This window comes from Podarcis filfolensis, assembly GCF_964270895.1.
Source record: "Podarcis filfolensis genome assembly, chromosome: 6".
NCBI classification, from domain to species: domain Eukaryota; kingdom Metazoa; phylum Chordata; class Lepidosauria; order Squamata; family Lacertidae; genus Podarcis; species Podarcis filfolensis.
This window is the reverse complement of record NC_139609.1, coordinates 3,444,157-3,463,143: the sequence shown is the minus strand read 5'-3', so window position 1 is coordinate 3,463,143 and position 18,987 is coordinate 3,444,157. Positions and strand designations below refer to the sequence as shown.

At 45.9% G+C, this 18,987-nt stretch overlaps 1 protein-coding gene across 3 annotated transcripts in view; it reads right to left on the bottom strand.

Annotated features, from left to right (window-relative positions):
• Positions 1-18,987, bottom strand: part of RABGAP1L (RAB GTPase activating protein 1 like) — a 146,452-nt gene that overhangs the window by 112,805 nt on the left and 14,660 nt on the right. For 2 of the 3 annotated variants that reach the window (XM_083621572.1, XM_083621573.1), the window contains exons 9-14: positions 18,013-18,079; positions 16,014-16,116; positions 14,938-15,104; positions 6,189-6,309; positions 5,329-5,422; positions 2,628-2,778 (exon numbers count right to left, since the gene is read on the bottom strand). In XM_083621572.1, coding sequence (XP_083477698.1) covers positions 2,628-2,778; positions 5,329-5,422; positions 6,189-6,309; positions 14,938-15,104; positions 16,014-16,116; positions 18,013-18,079 — 703 coding nt within the window. Of the gene's footprint in view, positions 1-2,627; positions 2,779-5,328; positions 5,423-6,188; positions 7,214-7,951; positions 8,727-14,937; positions 15,105-16,013; positions 16,117-18,012; positions 18,080-18,987 lie in introns of those variants that run through there. The other variant, XM_083621574.1, reaches the window with a different exon arrangement.

Here is an 18,987-nt window from a genome sequence, read left to right as displayed (position 1 = left end):
TCTCCAGCTGACCTGAGCAAGCAAGCAGCATTGTGTGGGCAGTATATTTTTTAGCAAAGTTTAATTTCTGCTTTGCCAATATTACAGCTTCAGTTTGGAACACCTTTCAGCTACCTCAAATCCACTTAGAATTTTATGTCTCCTTTTCATCTAAAGCAGGTAAGGCAGTAGAGGTTCTGAACTAGTGATTGAACACAGTAATGAGAGCTGGAAGGCCAACAAAGAGACTTAAGGCAGACAAGGACTGTTTATGAGTTGTTTGTCCATCTACCGAATTGGCCCGAATATAAGTGAAAGTGCGGCTTATATTCACAACCTTACCGTGTGGCTCCAACTCTTCCCCCCCCCCCCCAAGTAGCCCAGGAGCACGGGGCAACGATGCACAGCCTGTCCACCGCTCCCAAGCCTCCCCCGGTGCCAGCTTGGGGAGGTAGTACCAGAAGGCGGGCCACGCCCACAAATAAGCCTTGAATTATAAAGGTGTGGCTTATTTGCGGGTGCATCTTATATTCGGGCCAACACGGTAATTAGGCAAAATACAGCCTATTTTGGCCAGGGTTCTTACACTTCCCTTAGGTCCATAGTTAGAGGTAATCTTAGATCCAGCTCTGTTCACTTGAGGCACACAACAGCCTTAGTGGCACAGAGCACGTTTTATCATGTTCTGCTTATATATAAACTACAATACCAAAGGATTAGAGAGAGCTTTGTGACAGTTATCCATGTGCTGGGGAGCTGTGAGTTGTACTACTGCAATGTGTTATATATGGAACACCAGCTACCCCAAAATAGGTAAGCAAGATTATTGGTGGGAACTGGCAGGTATCATTACATTACACAGTGCTTGTCATATACACTGGCTTCCAGTCCCAACTACACAGCTAACTTCACCTAGCACTAAACAAAAAAATGGAAAAGGAAGCTATGCAAGAATGTAGTGGGTAGAGGGAGTGTGTACACCCTGCAATTTGTTTCCAATTCCCCATCTAAACTAAGCTTTTGTGTAACCTGTACCTGCCAACTATTATTTCCTAACTATCTTTGCCCTCAATCCACTGGGAATTTTATCCTTCTTTTACTTGTGCTTAATCCATGTTACTTCAGTCTTAGGTATAGCTAGCAACATACTTTCTACAGTGCCAGGAACATTGTTGGTGCTAAATGAATGACACACTTAGTTATATCTTTCTCTGCTGAATTTATTAGATTAATAACCTTGTTCATCTAAATTCTGGATAGGTAATAACTTTCAAAACAGAATTTCAACTTTATATTATAAAATCAATTATAAAAAGTTTTAAAATATACTAAAACCAATTTATCAATAAATGGATATTCAGATAAAAAAAATGTATTAAGAGAGAGATAGACAGTCAAAAGCTCACTGGATTGTGTAAGTGTGTGTTAAAGCTTTCCAACTGCATATATGCAAAAAACAATCACTGTGAAAGTGGAATATTCTAAACAGTATTAGATTTAATATTTAATAATAATAATAATAATAATAATAATAATAATAATAATAATAATTTTTATTTATACCCCGCCCTCCCCAGCCAAGGCCGGGCTCAGGGCGGCTAACAAGCAATAATAAAAACAAGTTGAATGAATACAACTTAAAAACAAGATTAAAATACAACATTAAAATATTGAAACATTAAAATTAAAATGCAGCCTCATCACAGGAGGAGAAAGGAAAAAGAAAGAGGGGGAGGGAATCAAATTAAAAAGGTATCCCCATATAGAAAACAAGGGCAAAAGAATTATTTGGCTTATATACAATATAGATATACTTCTTGCAAACATCCTTTTCTTTAATACTAGTGAGAGTATGATCACATGAGCCACTTTTTAAAATTAGAGTCCACTGCTGATAAATTAATCCCAGAACTTCTGTCAACATAAGTCTACTGTACTACTGGGATCAAAATATATTTCTCCTGATAGTACTAATGAAATATTCCATAGTTAATGGTATCAAGTAAACTGAAAAATTACAGAACGTGAAAGAGAAGAAAAGTTCTACCTATCAACTGCTTCTATCACATCTCAATCCCTCCCTCTTTCAAGAAAAACTTTAAAGGCTGAAAGCTGGTAGATACCAAAAGAATTAAAATCCTGGGGTACATGTATATTGAGAGTCTTATCAGGGACACAGCACAGTGGTTCTCATAAACATTTAGGTCAACTTTTTCCTTTCATAAGAGCACAGCAGCAATACACTCAGCAGCATATAACTAGACCTCAGGGCTGCAGGTATGAGCCTGATACAGTAAGACACCTAGGCTAAACTTTTTAAAATTATAAAAGCAGCCAAGTGACAGCCTTGCTATCATGGAGAATAAGGGTCTCAGAGGAGGAGGAACAAGTTTGTTAAAAAAAACCTACATCACAGTTTTTAGCATCTACACAGAACATTAGATGCCATGCAGTATCAATAACCAAGGCCACATGTTTCATTCCTAATTGGATCAAATCTGTGGGTACCCACAGCAAGCAGTAAAGTATTCTAGTGAAAATTTCTTTACACTTATTTTTTTACGATATAGCTCTATTGTTGCACATGCAGAGAGATCTGATTTCATATATAAATTCATCATATCAATGAGCATTTTCGAAAGACTCACCTTTGTGATGAGAATTCTGTATTTTTCCAACATCGCCTGGTTATCATGGCATCCTGCTAGTAACTGCCAGACCTCAGCTCTTAATGCCTCTGGAACACCACGCTTCACCAGCGAAGACAGTCCTTTTGGTCTCACACTAAGGTTACTATGCCTAACAAAAAGATAGGGAAGTTGTTGCTTATTTGAGCAGTGCAAGCTTAAATTATACACACACCTTCTACAGAAAGTCACTTTGAAATATTCTAATATAAAATAGGAAAAAATGCCATAACAAATTCTCAACTATCCTAGTGATGAGAAGACAGTAGGAATGGCGAACTCCTGCACTTACCGTATTTTTCCGTCTATAGGATACCCCCATGTATAAGGACTCCCCCATTTTGGAGGACTCAATTTCAATAAAATATGGGGAGATGGCCCAAAGTTGTTGAGCCTCTCCCCCCAGGCAGCTGTGGGAAGGAGACACTCCCTAGATTGTTTCCCGCACATGGCGCCATCGGGGGAATTTGAGCTCCCGCCTGCCATCCGGTGGGTGGGAGCGCAACCTCCCCCAATGTCACCATGCAGGGGAAAAGATCCAGGCAGCGCCCGCCGCACACAGCGGCATTGGGGGAAGTTGCGCCAACGAGCAGCTTCTCCCCCCCCCCACGCAGATGCGGGCAGGAAATGCCCCCAGATCGCTCCCGGCTTGCTGCGGCATCAGGGGAAGCCACGCTCCTGCCAAACAAATGGCTGGCAGCGCCCTGCTTCTCCCCCGGCCCATGCCACTATCCGTGTATTGGACGACCCCAGTTTTTTTACGTGATTTTTGAGTCTAAAAACCTGGTCCAATACATGGAAAAATATGGTATATGTCAAAAGGGAGAGCTTAATATTCTGACATGAGAATATATGTCCAATTCCCAACTCTTGCAGCGTCCGGGACTTTTTAGTTTAGAGGAAAGGCCAGTAAGAGGCAACAAGATAGAAGTTCATAAAATCATAAAATAAGAAGTTTTTTCTTCCTCTCCCATAACACTAGGACTCATGAACATGCAATGAATCTGAATGTTGGAAGATTCAGGACAGATTTAATGAGTACTCCTTCACACAGCACATTGTTAAACTATGGAACTTGCTCCCACAAAAACCAGTGATGGCTTAAAAGGTAAAGGTAAAGTTATCCCTGCCCGTACGGGCCAGTCTTGACAGACTCTAGGGTTGTGCGCTCATCTCACTCTAGAGGCCGAGAGCCAGCGCTGTCCACAGACACTTCCGGGTCACGTGGCCACCGTGACGAAGCTGCTCTGGTGAACCGGCACCAGAGCAGCACACGGAAACACCGTTTACCTTCCCGCTATAAAGCAGTACCTATTTATCTACTTGCACTTAAGGGTGCTTTCGAACTGCTAGGTGGGCAGGAGCTGGGACCGAACGATGGGAGCTCACCCCGCCATGGGGATTCGAACCGCCGACCATGAGATCGGCAAGTCCTAGGCGCTGAGGTTTTACCCACAGCGCCACCCGCGTCCCAACTTAGATGCTTTTAAAAAACAACTGGACAAGTTCATGGAGGATAAGGGCAATCAACGGCTACTAAGCACAATGGCTATGTTCTGCCTTCATGGCAGGAGGCAGTAACGCTTCTGTATACCAGCTGAGTTAACACCTTACATTAAAAACCTGACAGTACCAAATTTTCGAAGGTTATTCACCAAAGCTGGACTAAACGTCTTTCCTTCTGCAGTGTTGGATGGCAGGTTGAGAGGAGTTTCCTACCAGGACAGACTTTGCTCATGTGCTCAAGACATCAATTCTATAAAACATATTTTGCTGCACTGTGTGAAATACGAGCAAGCCAGGGCTGAAGTGATATTACCCTTGCTGGTACCTTTTCCAGGAAAATCAGAGGCTCACTATGTCAGGTTCCTATTGGAAGACCGGACAAATGCTAGAACATTAGCAGTGGCAAAGTTTTTAGCGGTGGTTGCAAAAACTGCTTGTTTAACCTGGAGGTAGGCTGTCCGAATTGTGCATTGCTTTGTAACAATTTGTTGGGTCTCTGAACCATAATAAAGATTGATTGATTGATTGATTGATTGAATAGCAGTTGTTGGAAGCCATGGGGTGGGTGGTTGCTCTTCTGCTTGCCGGTTTCCCACAGGTATCTGGTTGGCCATTGTGACAACCAGATGTTGCGCTAGCTGGGCCCTTGGCCTGGTTCAGAAGGCTCTTCTTTTCTGTTTTCTGTTCTTAAAAAACTATACTGAGGAAGGGTGCTGAATCATATTACAACTGCATGTCAATGACATAAAATCATGAGATTAAATTAATTTGAATAACCAACTTGTAAGTCTCTTAGTAGCCTATTATTTACAAATAAATGCCTATGCACCAAGTCCCCCTTTTAATAGAAAAGAGAGGTACTGACAGGGTAATTCAGGCATCTAATCACAGCAAGCTGAAAGGAAAATTGACAGAACTATGCATCACCCACAGGCTTCTGTGGCCTGTCTCAAAGCATGAAAAATGTGATACCACATCAAGCACCACCTTCTCTCCCCATCCCCAAGTACTGTTTTTTTTCCTGATTTCAGTTTTACGCCAAAAAAATGGAGTGAGATAAACTCCTATGTAAATTATGCTCAAGTCTTTTAAAAAGTTACTTTTCTAATATGTCACTGTTCAGTTCTCTTGCAAATTATTTCTAATTAATTCTTACCATCTTCCAAGCAATTCTCCCCATGAATACAAGATCTTCTCTGGGCAATCCTTTGATACATCACCAGTACCACTGGAGAGTTCATTATCGCTCTCTACATCGGAAAAACCCAAGACATGAACATATTTATCAGTGACATGGTCACAAGAGATTCTGATTCCATTGCACACTTCTTATAACTCTGTAAAGAAAACTACTACAAGACAGAACACAAATTAGTTTATAAGACTAATGTAGTTAAGGGATAGTAGTTTGGTTCACAGGATCCCTGGCAGAAAGTGTGTGCCAGGGTGGTGGCAGTGCAACTGTCTCTTCTGAAGACATCTCTAAGAACTCCCAGCAGCTCTATTCCATCTATTTATTCCATTCCAACTACACCCATCCTAGCCCTGTAAGATTATTTTTTCTTCCTTTGAGATGGGGAAGTGGATGGCAAAGGACAGGAGTGCAAGAAAGCAGATTCAAGGCAAGCACCATATTACACTGCCTGCCTCAGTTCTCTTTTTATTCAAGCAAATGAAAGGTCCCACCAATCCAAGTTCTCATCTCACCTGCTCTGTCATATATAAACCTTGATCTCTGCTATCAGCAGGATCTTCTCTGGAGCAGTTTCCAGCCCACTACCTACAGAGATAGGTAGCGGTTGTAGTGGAAGATGGATGCAGGGGACTAACACAGCAATTCATTACCAGGAGAATTAAAAGACAGAGATGACAATCAGCATTTATGGATAACCAGTTACCCCCAGAAATTATGCATCTCTCCTATTTGAGGTACATCCCTGGCAAGCATAATTAGGAAGAGCTATATTTAATGGAGTACATTACAGCCTGTACAGGTATTACTGAAGTAAACTCTACCCTCTTTAGCGTCATCCTCATGTGATGGGCTGCCTGGTTCTTCCTCTCTTTCAGAATCTCTGTGCAGACTCAAGACTTCATAAATCGCGTCTCCAGCATTTGGGTGACCTTTCTCTTCACTCTAAATATGACAAATACATTTCAACCTATTGTTGCTGTTATTAATTAAACTTATTGTTCATTTCTTTGCCACAGCAGCTCAAAATCAGTTACAATGTTTTAAGAAAACACACACAAACACATATATACACTAAAGCCAGCATTTTCAAAAATCCAAAGTACTTTTTACTGCCTGGCAACATTCATAGCAATGACCAGTGACCAGAGGAGGGATGACCTCTGGGAGGAGGACAGGCAGAAGAAACACCATGCTGTATCTGCAGCAGCACAACCAGATGCCCCAGCTGCAACAAAACATGTCACTCCTGTATCGGTCTCTACAACCACAGCAGGTGCTGTACCCTTCCAACAGTTTGCCTTCACCCCAAAGGTGCACTCCTCCATTGTCTCCCAAAGCAGGCAGGTGCCAACCAGATTAAAACATTCCACCCACACAAAAAGACCATAGGTAATTAAAAGTCAAAGGCCTTATGAAAAAGGAATGTTTTTGCCTGGTGCCTAAATATATGCAGCAATGGCACCAGGCAAGCCTCCTGAGGAAACTATTCCACAAGCAGGGAGCCAACACTGATAAGGCCCTTTCTCGTGTTGCCACCTCCAGCCCTCCTATAAAGGGGGCACACAAACAAGGGCCTTAGATTACAACCACAGGGTCCAGGTCAGTTCATATGGGGAGAGATGGCCTTTGGGGTATTGGGGTCCTGAGCCATAAAATACTTTATAGGTCAAAATTAGAACTCTGAATTAGGCCAAGAAACTATCTGGTAGCCAGTGCAGTTGGGTCAGGATTGGTGTTATGTGCTCAGGCCATCTTGCCCCAGTGAGTAACCTAGCTGCTGAATTCTGCATTAGCTGCAGTTTCTGAACAGTTTTCAAAAGTGTATAACAAATTGCAGTAATCTAACCTAAGGGTTTATTGAGGGTAAAAGAGGAGAGCGCAAAATATGGTCTGAAACTCAACATCAAAAAACTAAGATCATGGCCGCTGGTCCCATCACCTCCTGGCAAATAGAAGGAGAAGAAATGGAGGCAGTGAGAGATTTTACTTTCTTGGGCTCCATGATCACTGCAGATGGTGACAGCAGCCACGAAATTAAAAGACGCCTGCTCCTTGAGAGAAAGGCGATGGCAAACCTAGACAGCGTCTTAAAAAGCAGAGACATCACCTTGCCAACAAAGGTCCGTATAGTTAAAGCCATGGTTTTCCCAGTAGTGATGTATGGAAGTGAGAGCTGGACCATAAAGAAGGCTGATTGTCGAAGAATTGATGCTTTTGAATTATGGTGCTGGAGGAGACTCTTGAGAGTCCCATGGACTGCAAGAAGATCAAACCTATCCATTCTGAAGGAAATCAGCCCTGAGTGCTCACTGGAAGGACAGATCGTGAAGCTGAGGCTCCAATACTTCGGCCACCTCATGAGAAGAGAAGACTCCCTGGAAAAGACCCTGATGTTGCAAAAGATGGAGGGCACAAGGAGAAGGGGACGACAGAGGACGCGATGGTTGGATAGTGTCTTCGAAGCTACAAACATGAGTCTGACGAAACTGCGGGAGGCAGTGGAAGACAGAAGTGCCTGGCGTGCTCTGGTCCATGGGGTCACGAAGAGTCGGACACGACTAAACGACTAAACAACAACAACAACCTAAGGGTTACCAGAATATAGGCAACAGAAAATAAGGCTATCCCTGTCCAGATACAAGCATAGATGGGCCACCAGCCAAACCTGATGGAAGACACCCTGTACCACCGAGGCCACTTGAGCCTCAAGCGACAGTGATGGACCCAGACGAACCCCGAAACTACATACTTGCTCCTTCAGAGAATGTAACCCTGTCAAGAACAGGCAACCGCCCATCCAACCAGTCCAGGAATCACCCACTAACACTGACTCAGTCTTATCTGGATTGAGCTTCATCTTATTGGCTCTCATCCAGTCCATTACTAAGGCAGACATCTGCCCAGCAAAGCCACTGCCACACCTGCAGATATAAAGGGGAACTATAGCTATGTGTCATCAGCATACTGACAATGTAGTCCCAAATTCTGGATGATGCCACTCAGCAGTTCCATTTAGATTTTAAACAACATGGGGGATAAAATTGAGTCCTGTAGAACGTCACATGGATAATCTAAATCAGAACTCTTAGAATCTGTTTCATTTTCTCCCAAGTTCCCACCCATTATGCCAGAGGTGTGGCACTTCAGGCCGTGGGGCCAAATGAAGGCATCGAAGCCTCTCTATCTCAGGACTCTCCCCAAACAGCACCTTTTCTCTGCAGGTAATGCTCTTTTGCCTGCCTGGATAGCAGAGGGTGTATGAGTGCGTAGAAAGCAGCATGCAGAGGAAAAATGTACATCCATTGCTCCAACCACTTTTGCAGATTGTGTGCAGATTTTGACCCTCTATGGCTTGGAACCTGTCAGGGAACTGTCATCTGAGACGAAGGAGGTGAAAGGGCTCATGGAGGGTGAGAGAGACCACTCAGCGGAGGAGGGGACCAGCAGGGGGAGAAGTGGAGTTCCAAGGGAAAGTGAGTCGGAGGGAGAGCTCAGAGATACTTCTAGCGAGAACAGTGGGGGGGTTTCAGGACCTCCCGTAGGAACACCCACTCCTCGGCGGAAACTGTCACGCCGAGAGTCCAGAAGACGTGTTTCCGTTAAGGAGCTTTTATGCTGGAAGAAGTTCCGTAAACGCCCACTGTCCGATACAACGAGCGATTGATGGAGCCACGCTTAAGGAGCTCCATCACAGACAGAGGTTTGGGAACTTAGCCAAACTCTGAGGGATCAAGATTTTACGCACAAGCAGCTCATCATCCCATCACAGCAATCGGACAGTCCCTGAAAGCAGCTTGTGCAGAGAGGCATCATGAGTGACCCAGCCGGAGCCGGAGGAGCAGGAGGAGCTGGAGGAGGTCCAACTCTGGAAGAAAGGTACAGAATGTTGGAACTCCAGCTAGCAATGCAAACGGCGAGGCTAGAAGAAAGGAGGGCGCAAGATGCAGAAAAGGCAAAAGGCGCTACACTAGCAAGAAAGATGCCAGGAATGGTGCAGAAGTTTGGGGGGGACCCCAGGAACTACCAAGCCTTTAGGACAGAGATGCAGTATGCTCTTGAACTGCAGTTTAATGACTTTCCCGATGAGGCGTCGCGAGTGGCGTTTGTGATTGGCCATCTCGAAGGAGGGGCGAGAGACTGGGTCAGGCCCCTGATGGCAGGGAATAGTGACATGCTGAAGGACGCGAGGAAGTTTTTTCGCGCCATGGATTTGATGTTTTCCAGCGAGATTGAACAGGGACTGGTACGCAGACAATTGATGGCTTGCAAACAGGGGAGCCGATCGGTTCGTGAGTACTGGACTGAGTTTACAATGTTGATACATAGATTGGGGTGGGACCTATCGGCGGAACCCATTCAAATGCTATTTGAAGAGGGGCTTTCTTCGGCGGTGAAAGACGAACTTTCCCGGGCGCCCAGGGCGGAGTCTATGGACCAGCTGACCAAATCAGCGCTGACCATTGGAGCGCGCCAGGAGGCAAGAGCCTTGGAGAAGCGGGAGGGGAAAGGAGAGCGTTGGAGGGATTTCCGCATTCCAGAGATTCCAGAGCCAAGTTTCCCGCCCGGAGAGCCGATGGAAGTTGGAACAGCGCGCGCGCGCGCAGTTTCAAATCCCAGTGAAGGGAGGAAGAAGGAGGGAAAGAGCGCCAAGAAATGTTACCTCTGCCAGCAGCCAGGTCACTTTGCCAGAGTCTGCCCGCAAAGAAAGGAATGGCAAGGGATGGCGGGGGCTGTTGGGGGAAAGGAGGAGGAAGTCCAGGAGCCAGTAAAAGCCAACGCCTGTCTGCCTCTGTCAGGGCACTGCAGACAGGCCAAGGAGCAGTAAAAGTGCCCACTCCGGAACCTCCAAGACCAGCCCTAGTAATAGAGGTGTTGCTAGAGCTGGCAAACGGATACCCACTAAAGACCAAGGCGCTGTTAGACTCAGGCAGCTCCTGTAATTTTATGAGCAAGGAGTTTGCAGCGGAACACCAGATACAGACACTCCCTTTAAGCAACCCCCTGCAGGTCACCACGATCGATGGGAGGGAGCTGTTGGGGGGAGAAGTTAGCCTACAGACCGTCCCAATGGTTATGAGGGTGGCAAGGCACACCGAAAGGATAGCGTTCAATGTAGCCACCCTGGGAGGGGCGCCAGTCATTTTGGGAATGAGCTGGCTAGCGTTGCATGACCCGCTAGTGGGCTGGCATCAGAGAGTGGTGTCCTTTGGGTCAGGACATTGCCTGGAACACTGCAAAGAGGGAAAGGTGCCAGAAGGGGCAAAAGCCTCCATAGCAGGGACGGAAGTGGCGAACAAAGGGAAGGTGCCCAAACAATACGCTGACCTGAGCAAGGTCTTCAGCGAAAGGGAAGCAGATAAACTACCACCGCATAGAGACTTTGACTGCCAGATTAACCTGGTCCCTGGGGCCCAGCTACCCGTGGGCAAGCTGTACGCCATGTCAGACAGGGAGATGCAGGAGTTGAGGGAGTTTATTGACAAAAACCTGAAGAGAGGTTTCATCAGAGAGTCCAGAGCGGTGGGGGGCAGTCCAGTGTTTTTTGTGGACAAAAAAAACACGGATAAACCGAGATTGGTCGTGGACTACCGGGCCCTGAATGCCGTGTCAGAACCAGTGACCTTCCCCATGCCCAGGATTGATGACATTTTGACCAGGGTGAGGAAGGGAAAGATATTCACGAAACTGGACTTGAGAGGAGCGTACAACCTGATACGAATAAAGAAGGGGGATGAATGGAAGACAACGATGTTCACCCCCCTAGGGGCTTTCGAATATCGCGTTATGCCATTCGGATTGCAATCAGGCTCCGCCTGTTTTCAATCGCTCATGAACCATGTACTGGGACCTTTGCTCTACAAGAATTGCGTGGCATTCCTCGATGACGTGCTGATATATTCGGAGAATGAGGAGCAGCATGTGAAGGATGTCAGGGAAGTGCTGAGCCAGCTGCAAGCAAACCAGTTGTGGGTGAAATTGGAGAAGTGTCAGTTCCACACCAAGGAGGTGGAATTCCTGGGGTACCGCTTATCAGACAAGGGATTAGCCATGGATCCAGGCAAGGTCCAGGCGGTGCTGGAATGGAAGACACCGAAAACCAAAAAAGATGTGCAAAGGTTCTTAGGGTTTGGGAACTTTTACCGTAAATTCATCAAGAACTTTGCCCACTTAACGGCTCCCATCACGGACTGTCTAAGCAGCAAGAAGAAATTCGTTTGGACGGCAGAGGCGGAGCACGCTTTTGAGGAATTGAAAAAGGCATTCGCTTCGGAAGAACAGCTCCTGCATGTGGATTTACAAAAACCCATGAGAGTGGAAACTGATGCCTCAGACCGGGCGGTGGGGGCAGTGCTGCTTCAGCCAGGGAGCAATAAGTCGGAATGGAGACCGTGTGCCTTCTTTTCGCGTAAGCTGAACAAATCCGAGAGGAACTACACGGTATATGACCGAGAACTACTCGCCATTCACGAAGCGTTCCGGAGATGGAGACACTTACTAATTGGCGCACAGCATAAGGTGCAAGTGTGTACGGACCACAAGAATTTGGAGTATTGGAGAACAGCACGAGTGCTCAACCAACGACAAGTGAGATGGGCCCAGGAGTTCTCCAAATTCCATTTTGAAATCTGCTACGTGCCAGGTCCAGAAAACATCAGAGCGGACGCTCTCTCTCGCAAACCTGAATATTTGGAGGGGGAGGGAGCGCCAGAAGAGAGACATATTATCCCAGAGGACCACTGGGTGTGTGGTGCGGCCTGGGTGGGGCAAAGAGAACTGGTAGAGGGGACGGTCAATGATGAGTACGCCCAGGATAAGCTCAGAGGTTTAAGGAGAGAGGGAGAAGACCCCGGAGGTTTTGAAGAAAGAAACGGGGCACTGTATTACAAAGGGGCACTATATATACCCGAAGGGGAATTGAGGGGGAGAGTACTCAAACAGTTGCACGACAATCCCACAGCGGGGCATTTTGGGCAACACAAGACCATGTGGTTGGTGACCAGGGAGTTTTGGTGGCCCAAGGTGAGGGAGGATGTACGGGAGTATGTGAGAAGGTGTGACCAATGCCAGAGAGCCAAAGGAGAAAGGCGGGCACCAGCGGGTTTATTAGAACCGTTACCCACACCAGAACGACCGTGGGAGGCGGTGTCGATAGATTTTATGACTGATCTGCCCAAATCCCAGGGGAAAACTGCCATACTAGTCGTAGTAGACCAGTTAACTAAGATGGGTCACTTTGTAGCTTGCTCACATGCAGTCACGGCGGAAGAGACAGCGAAATTGTTTGTAGAACATATTTTTAGGCTGCATGGCGCCCCCTTGAGGCTGGTGTCCGACAGAGGGAAACAGTTCACGTCCAGATTCTGGAGGAAGCTTATGAGCTTGTTGCACGTAGAGGTCAACTTTTCGACTGCCAGGCACCCTGAGACCAATGGGCAGGCGGAGAGGGCAAACGGTATCCTTCAACAATACCTGAGGTGCTATGTCAATGACAGAGAAAACGATTGGGTTGAAAAGTTGGCACTAGCGGAATTTGCTTACAATAATGCAGAGAATGTGTCCACAGGGATGAGCCCATTTTTGGCTAATTATGGGTGCCACCCCAGGGCGTTTCCAGGGGAAGGAGGAGAGAGATGGAGTGTTCCGGCCGCTGAACTTTTTGTAGAAGAAATGGAAGCGATCCATCGTCAACTCCAACACCACTTAGAAAGGGCCAAAGAAGAATATAAGAGGCAGGCAGACAAGAGCAGAAGGGAAGGTGAAACAATTAGGGTGGGGAGTCGGGTCTGGCTATCAACCCAAGGGTTGCCGTACAAGGGGGGTTGCAAGAAATTGAGACCCAAAAGATTGGGACCATTTGAGGTCATACAACAGATCAACCCAGTGGCTTTCAGACTCCGGTTACCGAACCACATGAAACTGCACCCAGTATTCCACAGGTCATTACTGTCACCATACCGGGGGGAAGGTGAAGGGGTATCCACACGGGGGCCAGCCATAGAAGAAAGGGAAAGCCGCAACTATGTGGCGGAAATCATCGACTCCAGGTGGAAGGGGAATCAGGTGGAGTATTTGGTCGCGTGGGAAGGGGAACCGGAGTCAGAAAACACCTGGGTGAAGGCAGAGGAGGTCCATGACGAGGTCTTGGTCGAAACGTTCCACCAAAGGTTCCCCAGGAAACCTCAGCCAGTAGCGAGGTTCCGAAGGGAGTACTTTGGCACCACCGACGATGAGGAAGAACTGGAGGGATTCAGGGAATCGGAGTTGGAAGGAGGTACCGACTCCGAGGAGGAGGAGTACTTGGAAACCGGGAACAGCAAAAGGTGGAGGGAAGTGTTCGAAACTTCGGAAGATGAGGGAGGTTCCTTCAGGGGTTTTGCTCCCTCGCCTCCCGCAGAGGAGGGGAGGGAAGGGGGTGAAGGGGGCCCTGGAGGGGAGGTGGATGTCAGGGAACTGTCATCTGAGACGAAGGAGGTGAAAGGGCTCATGGAGGGTGAGAGAGACCACTCAGCGGAGGAGGGGACCAGCAGGGGGAGAAGTGGAGTTCCAAGGGAAAGTGAGTCGGAGGGAGAGCTCAGAGATACTTCTAGCGAGAACAGTGGGGGGGTTTCAGGACCTCCCGTAGGAACACCCACTCCTCGGCGGAAACTGTCACGCCGAGAGTCCAGAAGACGTGTTTCCGTTAAGGAGCTTTTATGCTGGAAGAAGTTCCGTAAACGCCCACTGTCCGATACAACGAGCGATTGATGGAGCCACGCTTAAGGAGCTCCATCACAGACAGAGGTTTGGGAACTTAGCCAAACTCTGAGGGATCAAGATTTTACGCACAAGCAGCTCATCATCCCATCACAGAACCCAAACAGAACAGAACAAAATAACCCTATTCCCCTATGCAATTATGGCTCTCCAAACCTCGGTTTGGCCCCTAGAAAGGTTGTTTTAGGGTAGCGTGACTGGTTCATCCACACTGGGCGGCAGCATTTCAGGGGGTGCCACAACAATGATGTAGAATAAAGCACAAGAGGCAGGGGAACGCCAAATTTTAGTGTTGCAGTGCACCACTGAAACCTGAAGAGCCCAAAGTCTGCCACTGCCCTTAGGACAGGATGATGCCCTAAAATGACCATGCTTTGCAACCTCCTTGACTTTCTTTGCCTGGCTGGAATGTGCCATTTACCTCTGATAATGGAAGGTGAAGCTAAATATCTGCAAGTGAATCTTAAACTATATGCTCATTTGGTATTCCTCTGCTGGACTGCAGCAACTGAACCACTTCAACAATTTACGTCTTGGTCAGCCACTACATTTTCCTGAAAAGCCACTCCAAGGAGGGGGTGAAGGTGGCAGGCCAAGTTTGCAGTCCCCCAAAAGTCTGCCAACTAGCTGTAAAGACACAGACATTCACCCCTTTATGCCCCATTTTTGCTACTGGGTTGGCAACAGCAGGCCAAACACCATTCCTCTAGAGGCCAAATTTTACCCCGGGGTTCCAGTTGGGCAGAAGAATCCTTTCGAATTGTCTTTTAAGTATGTTTTTTACCTTTGTTCACTGAAAAAGAAAAAAAGGATTACCTGTTTCAGTTTCATGTGGAATGTTTCTGTGAAAGTTTTTCTGCTGAAATACCAGAAGCGCTCATTGGCAGGATAAACACGTACAAGTGTCTCCAGCAGAAAACGAACTGGCTCCACCACTTCTGTGACCACCATATCTACTGCCACAGTCATGTACACACACTTATCTGTAGTACGAAAAAGTGAGCTTGATTTCACATAAAATAGTTGATGATTAATTGTTACAGCATAAAGGTATTTAGTAACATTGGAAACAAGATAAAAAAAATACTCTTGACAGTTTTCTCTTATCTAAACTTTGAGTTGCTACTGTTCCATGCCCCCCACCCTCTAAGTCGCCATCCCCTTTTTCTGGAACTCTTCACATCTCCTTTTTTTGCAAAGGTTTAAATAGCATTTAAACTGCTCCCAAGCTTTTGATGTCTGATATTTCTCTTCCACTTGTGTTTCCTCCCTTTAAAGCCCTAAATGGCCTCGGTCCTGTATACCTGAAGGAGCGTCTCCACCCCCATCGTTCAGCCCGGACACTGAGCTCCAGCGCCGAGGGCCTTCTGCCAGTTCCCTCAGTGCGAGAAGTGAGGTTACAGGGAACTAGGCAGAGGGCCTTCTCGGTAGTGGCGCCCGCCCTGTGGAACGCCCTCCCATCAGATGTGAAGGAAATAAGCAGCTATCCTATTTTTAAAAGACATCTGACGGCAGCCCTGTATAGGGAGGTTTTTAATATTTAATGCTGTATTGTTTTTAACACTCGATTGGGAGCCGCCCAGAGTGGCTGGGGAAACCCAGCGAGATGGGCGGTGTATAAAAAATATTATTATTATTATTATTATTATTATTATTATTATTATTATTCTCTAATTGTCTTGCTTTTCTTATTTGAACCCTTGACATAGGTTTCATACTTTCAAACTGAATCACAGCACACCTAGTGTCAAAGCACTGTTGTGCTATTGTCCAATCTAGTGCATGAAGCATGCGCCATACAGCCGGAGGTTACACTAGTTCCTCAACCCACTTGCACTCCGGCAATTATATAAAGCAAGAAGTTGACAAATAGCATTTAAATGCATAATTACCCTTGGGAGTTTCCTCATTCAGTACAACAAAGGTAGGTGTATTGGGATTCCAAATCCCAGTAATAATATATGCTTTTCCATCAAAGCTTTTCCCCATGGACTCCTAAGAACACAAACATCACATTCAGAAAGATCAACTCTAAATTTTCAATTGCTTATCTCAACAACCCTCTGGTAAGTGGTAACTCAACAACCCTCTGGTAACTGCAATTTTCCCACTTAGTGTAGGAGCTTAGTACGTACAACTAAAGCCAAAATGTTGCCCTTCTGGCTGCCAGCTTCCCATTTCAGGTACAAATTGTATAGAGTTTGCAGGCCCCAGGCATCACGTGATGCTTGTGAAAATAATGGTATCAATGATAAGATCTGCCCAGCTAGTCCAGCAGAATAACGTCAGAAAGGTTGATGGTTCTTACCATAAAGATGCAACTGTATAAATTTACTCATAAACAGTTTAAATGACGCAGCTCTCCCACGGCTAGCGGAGAGCTTGCCGGCACCCAGAAGCTTTTCGCGCAGCTCTACGCTAGCCGTGGGAGAGCTTCGCAACTTCGTGCAGCTCTCCCACGGCTTGCGGATAGCAGCTTGTTCTGGGGGCTGGAGTCGGGGGAAGCTCGGGCTTCCCCCACCCCAGCCCCGCACCTGGGGGGGGGGGGGAATAAAAAATTGTTTCTTTATTTCCCCCCCAAAAAAACTAGGTGTGTCCTATGGGCCGGTGCGTCCTATGGGGCGAAAAATACGGTATATCATACAAATCAGCCCAAGGCACATCATACAATTAATAGTATGAAGAGGTACAGAAAATGTTGCTAGTGTCAAGGAATCACTCCCTATTCAACTTGGTACAAAGACTTATTAATAATTATATATATGACATGATGTATTTAACTCGCTGCAAAACTGAATCAGAAAGTAAGTATTTTAGAAAGACAAATGTAACTTTTGTTGAGTAGTTGAGCCAAGTTGAAAGAGGTGTCAAACTACACCTACACCTCTCTAGGGTCATTTTTTTTTTGCAAAGGAAACAATTCTGCAAACCTGCAGCAGAAGCTGATTGTTGACAACTTAGTGTTGATAACTGGCTTTGCTTTTGATATTTTCACACCCAAATTTTCACACCTGAGCAGTTTTAGAAACTTTTGCAAGGGTTTTAATATTTTTAAATGTGATAATGGATGAAAAGGAACACATATTCATGCAGCATTTCAAATATTCACACACATGCAAGCAGCACATATGAAGAATGAGGAGAGCGGCAAGAATGATGGTTGAACCAGAGCTCAGTTCACTGGCATGTTTGGCAATTATTAAAAATGTGAAGCCACCAGAATACCAGGTTCACACCACAGCTGAATATCTCATCTAAGGATCCTCTTTTGAAACATTCATCTTTGCCCTTAAGAGTCTTTACACCCCCAGTTCCTTTCTAGGGAAAGGACCCTCTCATTCCCCTTCCTTCTCCTGCAATAATCATATACTCTTCACTGCAAATGCAGTTCACTCCAAAGAAGAGCACAATAATTACTTGTAAGCGATCCTAGCCAGCCATAAACAACTTCGTTAAGGGGATGAGGGAGAATGATTCTAGCCTGGCATATGAATCAAGCAAGAGAAATTTCTCAGCAGCAGAGCTGCTTCGAAAAAAGGAAGCCCGTGGTGATATCTTCTGGGACATGACATGAAAAATCATAAGAAAGTGAGCCTCTTTCGTGAAGGGCTCAGCTTCATGCAATAAAATGAACTAATAATAGACTCCAGAGGATTTGTGATGAACCACAACCGTTACTGAGACATATTCTAGGAAACACTTACCATTAAGAAGCATGGGGATTTCAATTTCCACCCTGTTTTTAGTCCTCATGTCAAAAATATGTTCATTCAGGTAGATTTTGCAATAATTAATATTGGATACCACAACACAGCAATTATTTAAAAAGAAAATAAAATAAGAACTGCATTCCCACAATCTCTACTAGTTACATATAGTAATAATACTTGCCATATCCAGTAAGTGCATTTCACTGTTTTTGACATTTCGACCTGGACTTAGAAGCATCCCAAAGCACCTACAAATGATATACAGAAAGCAACAGAAGAGTCACTTTTTAAATTAAAAAAAGCTGACTTTTATCAATATATGATTTTTATCAACTGCTATTTTCCAAGTCTCATGCTGATACTATCAACAACATATGTATCCGTTCTTGCAGCCTAAGTGTGTACAGTGGTACCTCTGGTTACAAACAGGATCCGTTCTGGAGGCCCAGCCGCATCCGGAAACTTCGTAACTGGAGGCGCCCTTCTGCGCACGCGGCATAATTGAATGCTTCTGCACATGCGCGGCAAAACCCAGAAGTATACACTTCCGGGTTTGCCACGTTTGCAACCCCAAGTTTACCTATCCAGAGGGATATGTAAGCAGAGGTACAACTGTATACGTTTTTCTGAGAGGTGAACTTTAACATGTGTTTGCTCGTCCCTTGTCCTTCATGGATTGTAACATGGTGTCAGGGGTGGTGGAACAGGAGAAGAAAATGACCAGCTTTGTCCAGGAGGTAATTAATACTCTTTAAAAACTGGGGGATAATTGTAGAATTGAAGAGTTGGAAGGGTCCCAGAGGGTCATCTAGCCCAACCCCCTGCAATACAGGAATCTCAACTAGATTGTAATAGAGTAACAGAATTGTAGCGTTAGAATGATGCCTTGAATAAAATCAGGGAGTCAAACCAAAGAGGCTGCATTCTGCTTGGCAGGCAAGAAAGCAGGCAGCAGCAAAGGGTAACTCCCAACCTCTGACCAAAGGAAGGCCTGTAAAAATCTTCATGCCAATTCCAAGAAAGAAGAGCCATTTCGCTGCACCAGCCTCAAGCTGGAGCAGGGATCAGGCCATCTGCCTGCTCCCCACTCGCACTTTCCTCCATCGCTGCTACGTAATTGGCTGAATGGTAGGGTGCAACAGGAACTACACTGCTG